Source organism: Chiloscyllium plagiosum, unplaced genomic scaffold (assembly GCF_037043375.1).
Source record: "Chiloscyllium plagiosum isolate Xiang-an unplaced genomic scaffold, Cpla_swu_hap1 HiC_scaffold_53X, whole genome shotgun sequence".
Lineage (NCBI taxonomy): Eukaryota > Metazoa > Chordata > Chondrichthyes > Orectolobiformes > Hemiscylliidae > Chiloscyllium > Chiloscyllium plagiosum.
The window spans coordinates 19,268,145-19,281,283 of NW_028270191.1; the positions used below are offsets into that span (position 1 = coordinate 19,268,145).

General features: G+C 40.9%; 1 protein-coding gene across 6 annotated transcripts in view; it reads right to left on the reverse strand.

Moving 5' to 3' along the window:
• Positions 1 to 1,182: 1,182 nt before the first annotated feature.
• The window catches only part of kmt2d (lysine (K)-specific methyltransferase 2D), a 244,793-nt gene continuing 232,836 nt past the window's right edge, over positions 1,183 to 13,139 (reverse strand). For all 6 annotated transcript variants that reach the window (XM_087985601.1, XM_043681829.2, XM_087985602.1 and 3 more), the window contains 3 exons: positions 7,073 to 7,146; positions 6,083 to 6,191; positions 1,183 to 4,064 (listed from right to left, as the gene is read on the reverse strand). In XM_087985601.1, the coding sequence (XP_087841727.1) occupies positions 3,972 to 4,064; positions 6,083 to 6,191; positions 7,073 to 7,146 (276 nt within the window). In that variant the 3' untranslated portion in view covers positions 1,183 to 3,971. The remainder of the gene's footprint in view (positions 4,065 to 6,082; positions 6,192 to 7,072; positions 7,147 to 13,139) is intronic.

Consider the following 13,139-nt stretch of genomic DNA (forward strand, 5'->3'; position numbering starts at 1 on the left):
ATAGCTGGGTTAACTCCAGGAAAGGTAAGGGAGGTAGGCACCAAGTGCAGGAGTCTTTTGTGGATACACCCATTTCAAACAGGTATGCTATTTTGGAAAATGTAGGGGGTGATGGATTCTCAGGGGAAACGTAGCACGAACAGCCAAGTTTCTGGTATTGAGACTGGCTCTAATGCGAGTGGTATGTCGACTTCCAAGAGATCAATTGTGTTAGGGGATTCTGTAGTCCGAGGTACAGACAGACGTTTCTGTGGCCAGCAGCGAAAAAGCAGAATGGTGTCAGGATCAAGGATGTCTCAGAGAGGGTGCAGAATGTTCTCATGAGATCGAAGGGGCAACTCTTTCACACAGAGAGTGGTATGGGTATGGAATGAGCTGCCAGAGGAAGTGGTGGAGGCTGGTACAATTGCAACATTTAAAAGGCATTTGGATGGGTATAAGAATAGGAAGGGTTTGGAGGGATATGGGCCGGGTGCTGGCAGGTGGGTCTAGATTGGGTTGGGATATCTGGTCGGTATGGATGGGTTGGACCGAAGGATCTGTTTCCATGCTGTACATCTCTTTGACTCTGAGTGAGAATGACCCTTGACATCAGGACCACATTTGACCGAGTATGGCATCAAGGAGCCCTGGCAAGATTGGAATCAATTGAAATCAGGAGGGAAAACTCTCCATTGGTTGGGGTTATAATTGTAGAAAGGAAGATGGTTGTTAGAAGTCAGTCATCTCTGTTCCAGGACATCTCTGCAGGGTCACATTCTGGGCCCAACCATCTTCAGCTGCTTCATCAATGACCTTCTCTCCATCACAAGGTCAGAAGTGGAGATGTTCACTGATGACTGCACCATGTCCAGTATCATTCACAACTCCTCAGGTAGGTGAAGCAGCTCAAGTCCACATGCAGCAAGTCCATTTGTAACAATAACTGGAGGCCAATCAATGAGGTTTTTAAAATACATAAGTTTCGCATTACCTCCTTGCTTTTGTGTCCAAAGCTCTTATGTCAGAAGCCATGAATCCTGCATGTCTCTTCTAAAACCTTGCCATACTTTGAAGATTTAGCTAAAGCCCCAAAATCCCTACTGCTGACTATGATAAAACTTGATTATATTCATCCTCCTAAAATACATTCAAGGGTTGGTTTTTCTACTTTTAACCACAAATCAATAAACGGAGTCCAAGTGTGATTTTATTTCAAACAGTTTTAATGCAGTAAATTCACCTCTGTAGGAACAGATGTCCTTATTTATCATACAGTAATGCAAAGATGCTACATTTGTATTTAAAAAAAGGTTTGTACAATCTAGCCAACATGATCATAAACGGTCTCTACATGTACCAGGGATGTACAGAATAAGCTTATTCCTGCAGGAGATTTAATACATAGAGCATCTTGGCTCTTTGACATAAATTATATACAATTCAACTTATGTTCAGTACAAAAAAAACATGCCACATACAATAAAAAAGGATAATTTTAATTCATTACCAGTGACAACATTTGCTGTACAGAATGCACACAACACAAACAAAAAACTTTCATATTCTGGAACTTTATCATTAAAAAATACTCAAGAAATCTCTGCTTCTGTTTTTGCCCCAATTGCAAGGATAAAATGCACCACAAAATACCTAGCTCAGAGTGTAAACAGTATGAACAAGGCTTTACTGCAAATAGGACATCTTCATTTGTTAACTGAGCAACTTCCAACAATACATTACGTGACTGCAACCTCCCTAACTGTGTCAGTCAGGGAAGTGGGATCCCACAATGCATCAGGGCTCTGTGGACATCTTCAGTTAACATGAAAAAAAGTCCCATTTTTAAATTAGAATCTTCCATTAAAAGATGCCCCTGCTCCTGTCACTTTAAGAGAGGGCTGAAATCAGCTTTAATTATAAAAACAGTAAAACACTGTAAGCTTAAATTTATCTAACATGATCTACATTACCTAGAATCTTCTCATTGCATGCTAATATCTTCCCTGCTTCAATCCAACCAGCAGCTATTTTATATTACCAATACCAACCGTTCATTTGTACGAATGAGAATCTGATCCAGTGGTTTCTGCTTTGGAGATTTCTACAAGTCTTATATTTACATTTTTACAGTTGCAGTGTGGAGAAGATGCAGTGGGGGCAGCAGCTTTCATGAATCGCGCCAATAAAAAAAATCTCCCCCATCCAGACCTATCCTACTGTTCCGAATAAAATTCACACTTTCATATATATATTACAGGAACAAAACTACAGTAAAATGACTTGTGGAATCAAGTAGGTGAGAAATCCTTCAGTGCAAGTCTCCTCTGCAAGAGATTTCAGAGAGAGTCCGTTTGTGCGTTGAACCAAATGCCCTAGCCACTCGCCTGTCGATACTGACTGAATAGGATCAAGGTGGCCCCAGACCAAAGTCTTCAAGTGCCATCCTCCTTTTCACTGTGTTTTATGCTGTTGATCAGCAACTGAGGACTTATAGTTTAACTTCTAGGTCCTGATCGTCCAAATTAGATAGCTATTTATGACTGACATGTTGTTACTTCTATTTTTGAAACAATACAAATTATATTGGATAAAAATGTCACCAATCATGGAAATGTGTTGTCAGGTCGACAGCTTAAAAGGGATCCTCCAGATTCCAGTTGGGAGCTGGTCAATTTAAACTCAGTTACAACCAGATCTCATCACCAACAGTATTAGAATTGTCTGTGCCAGCCTCAGAGACTCTTTTTATTATGTTCTTTCCAATAAACTCCCAACACAGAACCATTCAACTGGTCCTAGTGAGCTCTTAATGTGGATTGTCTTTCAAAAATATCTTTCGCACATTACTTTTGAGTCATAATATGTAAAAGATCTACATTTCCCAGATAGTCACTCAGGTTTTACACAAGGTGACCAGCATGGATGGAGGCTTTACTCTTCTCAGTTTCTACCAAGCTAATGATGATTTTCTTTCTTCTATATTTTAGTTAATTATGGAATTAACCTCCCTTGAAATAAACTACAATCTGATGATAGTAATAAACACACAAAATGAGTCTGTTGTTTGAAAAGTTAACATTATTGATTCTGGTAAAGCAACCAAAAACCTTCCAAACAAGAAATCCCACACCGGTTCTCCAGCATACAATTAGGGCAAATAGCATGGGAAATCCAAATCTTCGAATGCATTCAAATTTATCACACCCAATGGACACCATCTCTTTAAAACTCTAGTGTTTTTAGGAGTGCTACTTTTTAAAATCACTGCCTTGGTTTCAAATCACTCGCCTTCTATTAAAAATAAACATGCGTTGATTTTACTTATACCAGCAATGTTCAAATAGTCTTGTATTTTTCAAAAAAAAAATCTTGTCAGAGAAACCCCCATTTCCTTTCTCCTTGAGATGTACCACACCTGTCGAAAATCAGAGACCCAGCAGAGTTAAAAAAGCTGGTGACTCTTCCTTCGTTTGATTGGACTTAATTAGAATAGAAATTAAATTAGTCCTTCAGGTTGAGGCCCTTCAGAAAAGGTCTGCACAATGAGAGGATCTCATTATCTGTCTGTCTGTCTCTCTCTCTTGTGGGGACTACAGACAAAAAAAAATCATAGATTACATTCAGAACCAACCCACAGGCCTGGCAGGAAACGCAGTCATTGGCTGTAGATCTTAATATCTCTGTACACCTGCTCAGTCCATTTGTTTCAGTATCTTATTGTTCACTAAATGTTGTTAAAAGGCTGTGTACATCTGAGTAACAATATCACTACACTCTCTCTCAACTACAGATATTTTTCAACATGAAATTTGGTAAATAATTCTTTGTAAACTAGTGAGTTTTTCCCATCTTCATAGTTTTGCTGCTGAGACACTCCATGTCGCAATATCTGTCAGTACGATTTCTCTGAGTGTACCAGATACAAAGTCCAGAATTCTGAATGATTTGAAATTGTAAATTCTGACTCAGCTAAAATTGCTTTAAATGTTTTAATTCATCCACTTTCTGCAGTTGAGTGCTCCACAGTGACATGGAATCTTGTGCTGATCATCTTCAAAATCAAACTTATAGTCATAAGTCAGCTAAAGGAAGGGGGAAAAAGAAAACGTTAGGACAGAAATTGTTTAGTGAACAGTCAGCATTGAGATACCTGATATATTTTTGAACCACCATAAACATTGCCAGATAAATGAATTTTCCATAACCTTAACACAGCAGAAAACATACCTTCGGAATTTTAGACAAAACAGGCAACTGTCGATCTTACTCATACTTACATCATTCCACACTGAAGTCTATTAGCTGAAATACAGATCATGCCCATTGGGTGTCAAAATAATTGCCTTTTTCTGAGGGCTCTGAGATATTCTTGATTGTTGCTACTTAAAAATTTTCAGAGACGCCTTCATTCTCATTAACTCCTTTACTGGATTATGCAGTCACAGTGGCATTAGTGTCTGTATTTGTAATAAATATTTTGGGAGTTTTCTACTTCAGAATAAGATGATAGCACAAATTCCAAGGACCGTACAAAAGAATTATTATTAAAGCTTTTAAATTGGAATCTATAAATAAAGACATTCCAGATAGTTTAGGTTAAATAAATCTTCCATATTTCATTTCCAAAATTTCAGGACAGCCAGTGATCTTTCACAGAAATATTGCCAATAATCAGAAGATCCCTTGGTTTGGGGCCAGCAATATTTTTCTTGAATTACTTGATGCTTACTGAAGGTTTGTTCAGTCAGTACCCATGATGGTTCAATACTTTTTTGAAGCGATGTGCAGTACCAGTATTTGAGACTTTCCAACACAACCAAACATCCTGTCTAGTGCTGTAAAACCATCTTCTAAAGGAAATTTGAATTCTTATTTATCAAAGTTACTTTCGAGCTTGGCATTCTTTAAAACACAGACATGCAAGACTTGGTTCTTTATATGTAGATCAAGATATCTTTTTTTAAAAAAACTTTACAGATCCTTTATCAGGGGCAATATAGCTACCAGTTGGAATCAGCCCCCTTCCTCATTGGCTAACACTCAGGCTATACAAACTATTTTAAAATCAAAGCTTCCACAAGATACCTAATCAATGCATCACATATTTCAGTGCGACAATTCAAATGTAATTATTTGATATTATGTTTATTGAAGAGTAACACTAAAATAGGGCTTTAAACAGGTGGTGAGGATTACGGCACAAAATAAGCCACAGAAAAGTTTCAGCACAGTAATCGGCTCACTGTGTCTGTGCCGGCTGGATGAACTAACTGCTCATTCCAATCCCACTTACTAGCACCTAGTCTGTAAACCTTGCAGGTTATGGCGCTTTGGGTGTGCATGCAGGTTCCTTTTAAATGAGTCTAGAGTTTTTGCCTCAACCACTAGTGGGCTGTGAATACCAAACACTCACCAGCCTTCTGACACAAAATGTTTTCATTTCCTCTCTAACCTTGCTACCAATCTTTTGGGAAGTGACCTCTCTGCTAATAGCAGCTTCTACTTCCTTTGAACACCTTTGGGTTTCTTGCTCTCTCACCTCCTCCTTCCTCCACTTCGCGATTTGGGGATTTCAGAGATTATCTTCCTCACCACCCCGTATATTTTGAGCACTGATGTCTATGCTATTTTCTATTTCGAAGGAATGGGATACTTGGCACCATGCAATCACACATTAATTTAATTGAATAATTATTTTTAATTGTTATTGGATACCTTTTTGGCACAAGAACAGTAGCAGAGTACTGGCAGTGATCAGAAATGACCCAGAAGCCCAGGTTAGAAATTCTTTCAATAAAATATTATTGGAACTCAGATAGTTCTGCTTTGACATCTTTATGCAGAGTTCAGCATATTGTTGGGACAAGGAATCTAACAATGCAAGTACTAAACAGATTTTCTGAAAGTGACAATATACATCTGATTCTCCATTATGGAAAATTTGGTGTTGGGCTTCCAGCAAATAGAAGAGAATGAAGAAAGATATCAGTTAATATTTGGATTTTCTGCAACTCAGATTAGCATTGGGGCATGACACTGCATTTCTTGTATTCATTCTCAGCCAAATATTAAATAACTTACTTTTCAGTTTTCTACTCACCTCTTCTCCTTTTGGAATTCGCCTGCTTGAGATAATAATTATTTTGTCCTCCTTGTCAAAGGTCACAACCTCTGCGACACAGTTGGGGGCACAAGAATGATTGATATATCTGCACAGGAGAAAACAATTACGTGTTTTCTTTGTTAGAAAAACAGCAAGTTAACAGTACAAATATATAATCAAAAGAGCACAACATACTTTATAATGCAGTCAAGTTTGGGGATTTCACAATACAACAAATGGTAAAATTACAAAATCAGGAATCCAACAATGTCGCTGTGAGTAAGGTGCAATCATGTGCAGATAGGCCCAGGTATAATAAATTCAATATTACTATTGCAATCATTATCAGAACATATAATGCATAGGAGTTTGGATTAGTGGTGCTGGAAGAGCACAGCAGTTCAGGCAGCATCCGAGGTGCAGCAAAATCGATGTTTCGGGCAAAAGCCCTTTATCAGGAAAAAATACTTTTAAAGCTTTTTTATTCCTGATGAAGGGCTTTTGCCCGAAACGTCGATTTTGCTGCTCCTTGGATGCTGCCTGAACTGCTGTGCTCTTCCAGCACCACTAATCCAAAATCTGGTTTCCAGCATCTGCAGTCATTGTTTTTACCTATATAATGCATAGGAGTTGATTCCCAAATGCACTCAATTTATGTAACACCTTGCTGAAGGCAAAGGGAAAACATGAAGTGATAGCACAATGTCACTACAGTTTAAATCATGCCATCACCATTCTAGTAAGACTGCTGATAGTCTGGAAGTAGGTTACCCCCAACTCTGTTCATTTGGATTCAAAGACTGTGCAAGATTGCAAAGAAAGGGTCTACAGACTGGCAAAGAGAGATAAATGTCACACTCTTAGAAGATACAGAAAATTTAGAAACCTTGTTCACCAGTCAATTCCTGGGATCATTACTATATAAAATTACTTCAACTCAATTCAAAATCATCATTGCCAATGCTCTCAACAGAAATTGTCACTTACCTGGCTGGGCCTCCAGTTAAAGTAGCATCAATCACATGCTCATTATTGATTCGAAACATATAAACACCTCGATTCTGAAAGAAGTCACAAACACATTTATTTTTCGATCCTGTACTTCTCTTGCCACATAGTCCTTTCATAGAAATATAGAGTACCAAAAGTTTCAGTACTGATGAAACTCCATTTTTCAATTGAAAGCTTAATGTCCTCACCTCGTCTGGTCTACATGAGACCCCAGACCCATTGCAATGTGGTTTAGTTTTAATTGCCCTCTAAAATAGTTAACAAGCCACTCAAGTCAGGGACAGTTTAGGCTGGGGAAAAAATGCTGGCCTTGCCAGCAATATCCAAATCCTATACTAGAATTTAAGAAGTCTTTTGCAGTGGCAACTGGCATATATTATTTATTATCACATTTGAATATTGCTAGGCAAGAGAAATGTTATAGTTTAAGGAGTTACTCAAAATAGTTTTTTTCTGTTTAATGTCTCAGACCACTCCATTGACATTGCCTTGAGATCTAAGTCAATCATAAGAACATAAACCTAAGAGCAGGAGGCCATCTGACTCTTCATGGCTGCTCCTCCATTCAAGATGATCATGGCTGATCTTTTCATGGACTCAGATCCACTTATCCACCCCCTCATCATAACTCTTAATTCCTTTACTGTTCAAAATAATAGCTTTAAAAGTATTTATTGAGGAAGCTTCAACTACTTCACAGGGCAGAAGATTCCACAGGTTCATATAACTCAAGGTGAAGAAATTCCTTCTCAATTTGGTTCTAAATCTGCTCCCCTAATCTTGAGGCTATGCCCCCTTGTCCGAGTTTCATCCACCAGTGAAAACATCCTCTCTACTTTTATCTTATTTATTTCCTTTATAATTTTGTGTGTCTGTAAGATCTCCCCTCATTCTTCTAAATTCCAATAGAGTCATAGAGATGTACAGCACGGAAACAAACTCTTCAATCCAACTCATCCATGCCGACCAGATATCCCAACCCAATTTAGTCCCACCTGCCAGCACCCGGCCCATATCCCTCCAAACCCTTCCTATTCAGATATCCATCCAGATGCCTTTTAAATGTTGCAATTGTACCAGCCTCCACCACTTCCTCTGGCAGCTCAATCCATACACATAGCACCCTCTACATGAAAACATTGCCCCTCTCACCCTAAAAACTTATGCCCTCTAGTTCTGGACACCCCACCCCAGGAAAGAGACTTTGTCTATTTATCCTATCCATGGCCCCTCATGATTTTAAAAAACTCTTTCAGGTCACCCCTCAACCTCCGACACTCCAGGGAAAACAGCCCAGCCTATCCAACCTCTCCAGATAGCTCAAATCCTGGCAACATCCTGGTAAATCTTTTCTGAACCCTTTCAAGTTTCACAACATCTTTCCGACAGGAAGGAGACCAGAATTGTACACAATATTCCAACAGTGGCCTAACCAATGTCCCGTGCAGCCACAACATGACCTGCCAACTCCCTGCACTCAATACTGTGACCAATAAAGGAAAGCATACCAAACGCCTTCTTCACTATCCTATCTACCTGCAACTCTACTTTCAAGGAGCTATGAACCTGCACTCCAAGGTCTCTTTGTTCAGCAACACTCCCTAGGACCTTACCATTAAGTGTATAAGTCCTGCTAAGATTTGCCTTTCCCAAAATGCAGCACCACATATTTATCTGAATTAAACCCCACCTGCCACTCCTCAGGCCATTGGCCCATCTGATCAAGATCCCGTTGTACTCTGAGGTAACCTTCTTTGCTGTCCACTACACCTCCAAATTTGGTGTCATCTGCAAACTACCTCTGAAGCTCACATCCAAATCATTTATATAAATGACAAAAAGTAGTGGACCCAGCACCACCCTTGTGGCACTCCACTGGTCACAGGCCTCCAGCCTGAAAAACAACCCTCCACCACCACCACCCTCTGTCTTCTATCTTTGAGCCAGTTCTGTATCCAAATGGCTAGTTCTCCCTGTATTCCATGTGATCTAACCTTGCTTACCAGTCCCCCATGGGGAACCTTGTCGAACGCCTTTCTGAAGTCCATACAGATCACATCTACCGCTCTGCCCTCATCAATCCTCTTTGTTACTTATTCAAAAAAACTCAATCAAGTTTGTGAGACATGATTTCCCACGCACAAAGCCATGTTGGTTATCCCTAATCAGTCCTTGTCTGACCTAACATATGTCCATCCTGTCTCTCAGGATTCCCTCCAACAACCTGCCCACCACCGATGTCAGGCTCACTGGTCTATAGTACCCTGGCTTGTCCTTACCACCTTCCTTAAATAGTGGCACCACGTTAGCCAACCTCCAGTCTTCCGGCACCTCACCTGTGACTATCGATGATACAACTATCTTAGCAAGAGGCCCAGCAATCACTTCTCTAGCTTCCCACGGAGTCCTAGAGTACACCTGATCTATTTCTCTACATTCTATATCTTCTATGTCCTTTTCTACAGTTAACACTGATGCAAAAAAAAAAATCTCCTGTGGCTCCACACAAAGACCGCCTTTTTGCCCTCTTGATTTCCTTCTTAAGTATACTCCTACTGCCTTTATACTCTAAGGATTCACTCGATCTATCCTGTCTATACCTGACGTACGCTTCCTTTTTTGTCTTAACCAAATCCTCAATTTCTTCAGCCATCCAGCATTCCCTACACCTACCAGTGTTTTCTTTCATCCTAACAGGAACACACTGTGTCTGGACTCTTGTTCTCTCATTTCTGAAGGCTTCCCATTTTCCAGCCGTCCCTTTACCTGCGAACATTTGTCCCCAATCAGCTTTTGAAAGTTCTTGCCTAATACCGTCAAAATTGGCCTTCCTCCAATTTAGAACTTCAACTTTTAGATCTGGTCTATCCTTTTCCATCACTATTTTAAAACTAATAGAATTACGGTCACTGGCCACAAAGTGTAATCCTACTGACACCTCAGTCACCTGCCCTGCCTTCTTTCTCAAGATTTGGAGATGCCGGTGTTGGACTGGGGTGTACAAAGTTAAAAATCATACAACACCAGGTTATAGTCCAACAGGTTTAATTGGAAGCACACTAGCTTTCGGAGTGTCACCGAGTGGCCGAGCAGAGGCTGATAGCCAAGTTCAGTACCCATAGGGAGGACCTCAACCGGGACCTTGGGTTCATATCACATGACAGGTGACCACCATTGCACTATACACACACACACACACACAGACACACACAGACACACACACAGAGATGCGCAGACAGACACCCACCCCCACATGCACCCCCTCACAGACTTAAGACACTCTACACTCACCACACACCCCCACACACACACCCCAACCCAGACAGACACACAGACAATGACCCACATGCACACATATATTTTGTGGGGTGAATTTGTACTTGCAGGGTTACATTGTACTTTGCTCAAAAACTGCATGAATTCATGTAGAACTCAGTTATCTCACTTTTTAGATTATAATCAAACTAAACATCATGGCATAGACAGAGAACACACGGGGGCTAACACCTTCAACATATTGTCTAGCTATCACCATTGTTAACAGCTAACCTGAGAATGCAACTTTTTAAAAAAAGGATTTGTGACTTACACATGAAAGAAGTGAAACCATCATGGTATTCAAACAGATGAAAGACCTAACAGACAATCAATTTTTCAATGTCTAATTTCAGTTACATCACACTGTAAATTTTCAAAGTTTGTGCGAAGATTTGTAGCTCGGGTGCTCGTTGTTGTGGTTCTGTTCGCCGAGCTGGAAGTTTTTGTTGCAAACGTTTAGTCCCCTGGCTAGGCGACATCATCAGTGCTTGGGAGCCTCCTGCGAAGCGCTTCTTTGATGTTTCCTCCGGTGTTTATAGTGGTCTGTCCCTGCCGCTTCCGGTTGTCAGTTTCAGCTGTCCGCTATAGTGGTTGGTATATTGGGTCCAGGTCGATGTGTTTGTTGATGGAGTTTGTGGATGAATGCCATGTCTCTAGGAATTCCCTGGCTGTTCTCTGTCTGGCTTGCCCTATGATAGTAGTGTTGTCCCAGTCGAATTCATGTTGCTTGTTGTCTGCGTGTGTGGCTACTAAGGATAGCTGGTCGTGTCGATTCGTGGCTAGTTGATGTTCATGTATGCGGATTGTTAGCTGTCTTCCTGTTTGTCCTATATAGTGTTTTGTGCAGTCCTTGCATGGTATTTTGTACACTACATTCGTCTTGCTCATGTTGGGTATCAGGTCCTTCGTTCTGGTGAGTTGTTGTCTGAGCGTGGCTGTTGGTTTGTGTGCCGTTATGAGACCTAAGGGTCGCAGTAGTCTGGCTGTCAGTTCTGAGATGCTCCTGATGTATGGTAGTGTGGCTAGTCCTTTTGGTTGTGGTATGTCCTCGTTCCGTGGTCTTTCTCTTAGGCATCTGCTGAAGTTGCGCGGGTATCCGTTTTTGGCGAATACCTTGTATAGAAAAAACACACCGGATCATCAACGCCACACTCACAGGAATCCGAATCACGAGAGAAGAAGAAAAGGATAGCCAACTCCCATTCCTGGACGTGATGGTACAGAGAACACCGAACGGAGAATTCACTACAAGGGTATACAGGAAAGCCACACACACAGACATAGTCCTAAACTATGAAAGTAACCATCCCAATACACACAAACGAAGCTGCATCAGGACACTATTCAAAAGGGCCACAACACACTGCAGTACACCAGAACTGCAATAAGGAGAAGAGGAACACGGATACCCGCGCAACTTCATCAACAGATGCCTAAGAGAAAGACCACGGAACGAGGACATACCACAACCAAAAGGACTAGCCACACTACCATACATCAGGAGCATCTCAGAACTGACAGCCAGACTACTGCGACCCCTAGGACTCATAACGGCACACAAACCGACAGCCACGCTCAGACAACAACTCACCAGAACGAAGGACCCAATACCCAACATGAGCAAAACTAATGTAGTGTACAAAAATACCATGCAAGGACTGCACAAAACACTATATAGGACAAACAGGAAGACAGCTAACAATCCGCATACATGAACATCAACTAGCCACGAAACGACACGACCAGCTATCCTTAGTAGCCACACACGCAGACAACAAGCAACATGAATTCGACTGGGACAACACTACTATCATAGGGCAAGCCAGACAGAGAACAGCCAGGGAATTCCTAGAGGCATGGCATTCATCCACAAACTCCATCAACAAACACATCGACCTGGACCCAATATACCAACCACTACAGCGGACAGCTGAAACTGACAACCGGAAGCGGCAGGGACAGACCACTATAAACACCGGAGGAAACATCAAAGAAGCACTTCGCAGGAGGCTCCCAAGCACTGATGATGTCGCCTAGCCAGGGGACGAAACGTTTGCAACAAAAACTTCCAGCTCGGCGAACAGAACCACAACAACTGTAAATTTTTGCTATAAATTCTGTGTTAAGATCGAGCCCTCCACTATCACCTGATGAAGGAGCGATGCTCCGAAAGCTAGTGTGCTTCCAATTAAACCTGTTGGACTATAACATGGTGTTGTGTGATTTTAAACTTATTTCCCAAGAGTAGGTCAAGTTTTGCACCTTCTCTAGTAGGTACATCCACATACTGAATCAGAAAATTTTCTTGCACACATTTAACAAATTCCTCTCCATCTAAACCCTTAACACTATAGCAGTCCCAATCTATGTTTGGAAAATTAAAATCCCTTTCAATAACCACCGTATTATTCTTACAGGCAACTGAAATCTGACAAATTTGTTTCTCAATTTCTCTCTGACTATTAAGGGGTCTATAATGCAATCCCAATAAGGTGATCATCCCTTTTTATTTCTCAGTTCCACCCAAATAACATCCCTGGATGTATTTCTGGGAATATCCTCCCTTAGTACAGCTGTAATGTTATCCCTTATCAAAAACACCACTCCCCCTCCTCTCTTGCCTCCCTTTCTGTAGCATTTGTATCCTGGAATGTTAAGCTGCCAGTCCTGTCCATCTACTCAATCTCTCTTCATAAGCCAACCCCTTCACCTCTGGAATCAACCG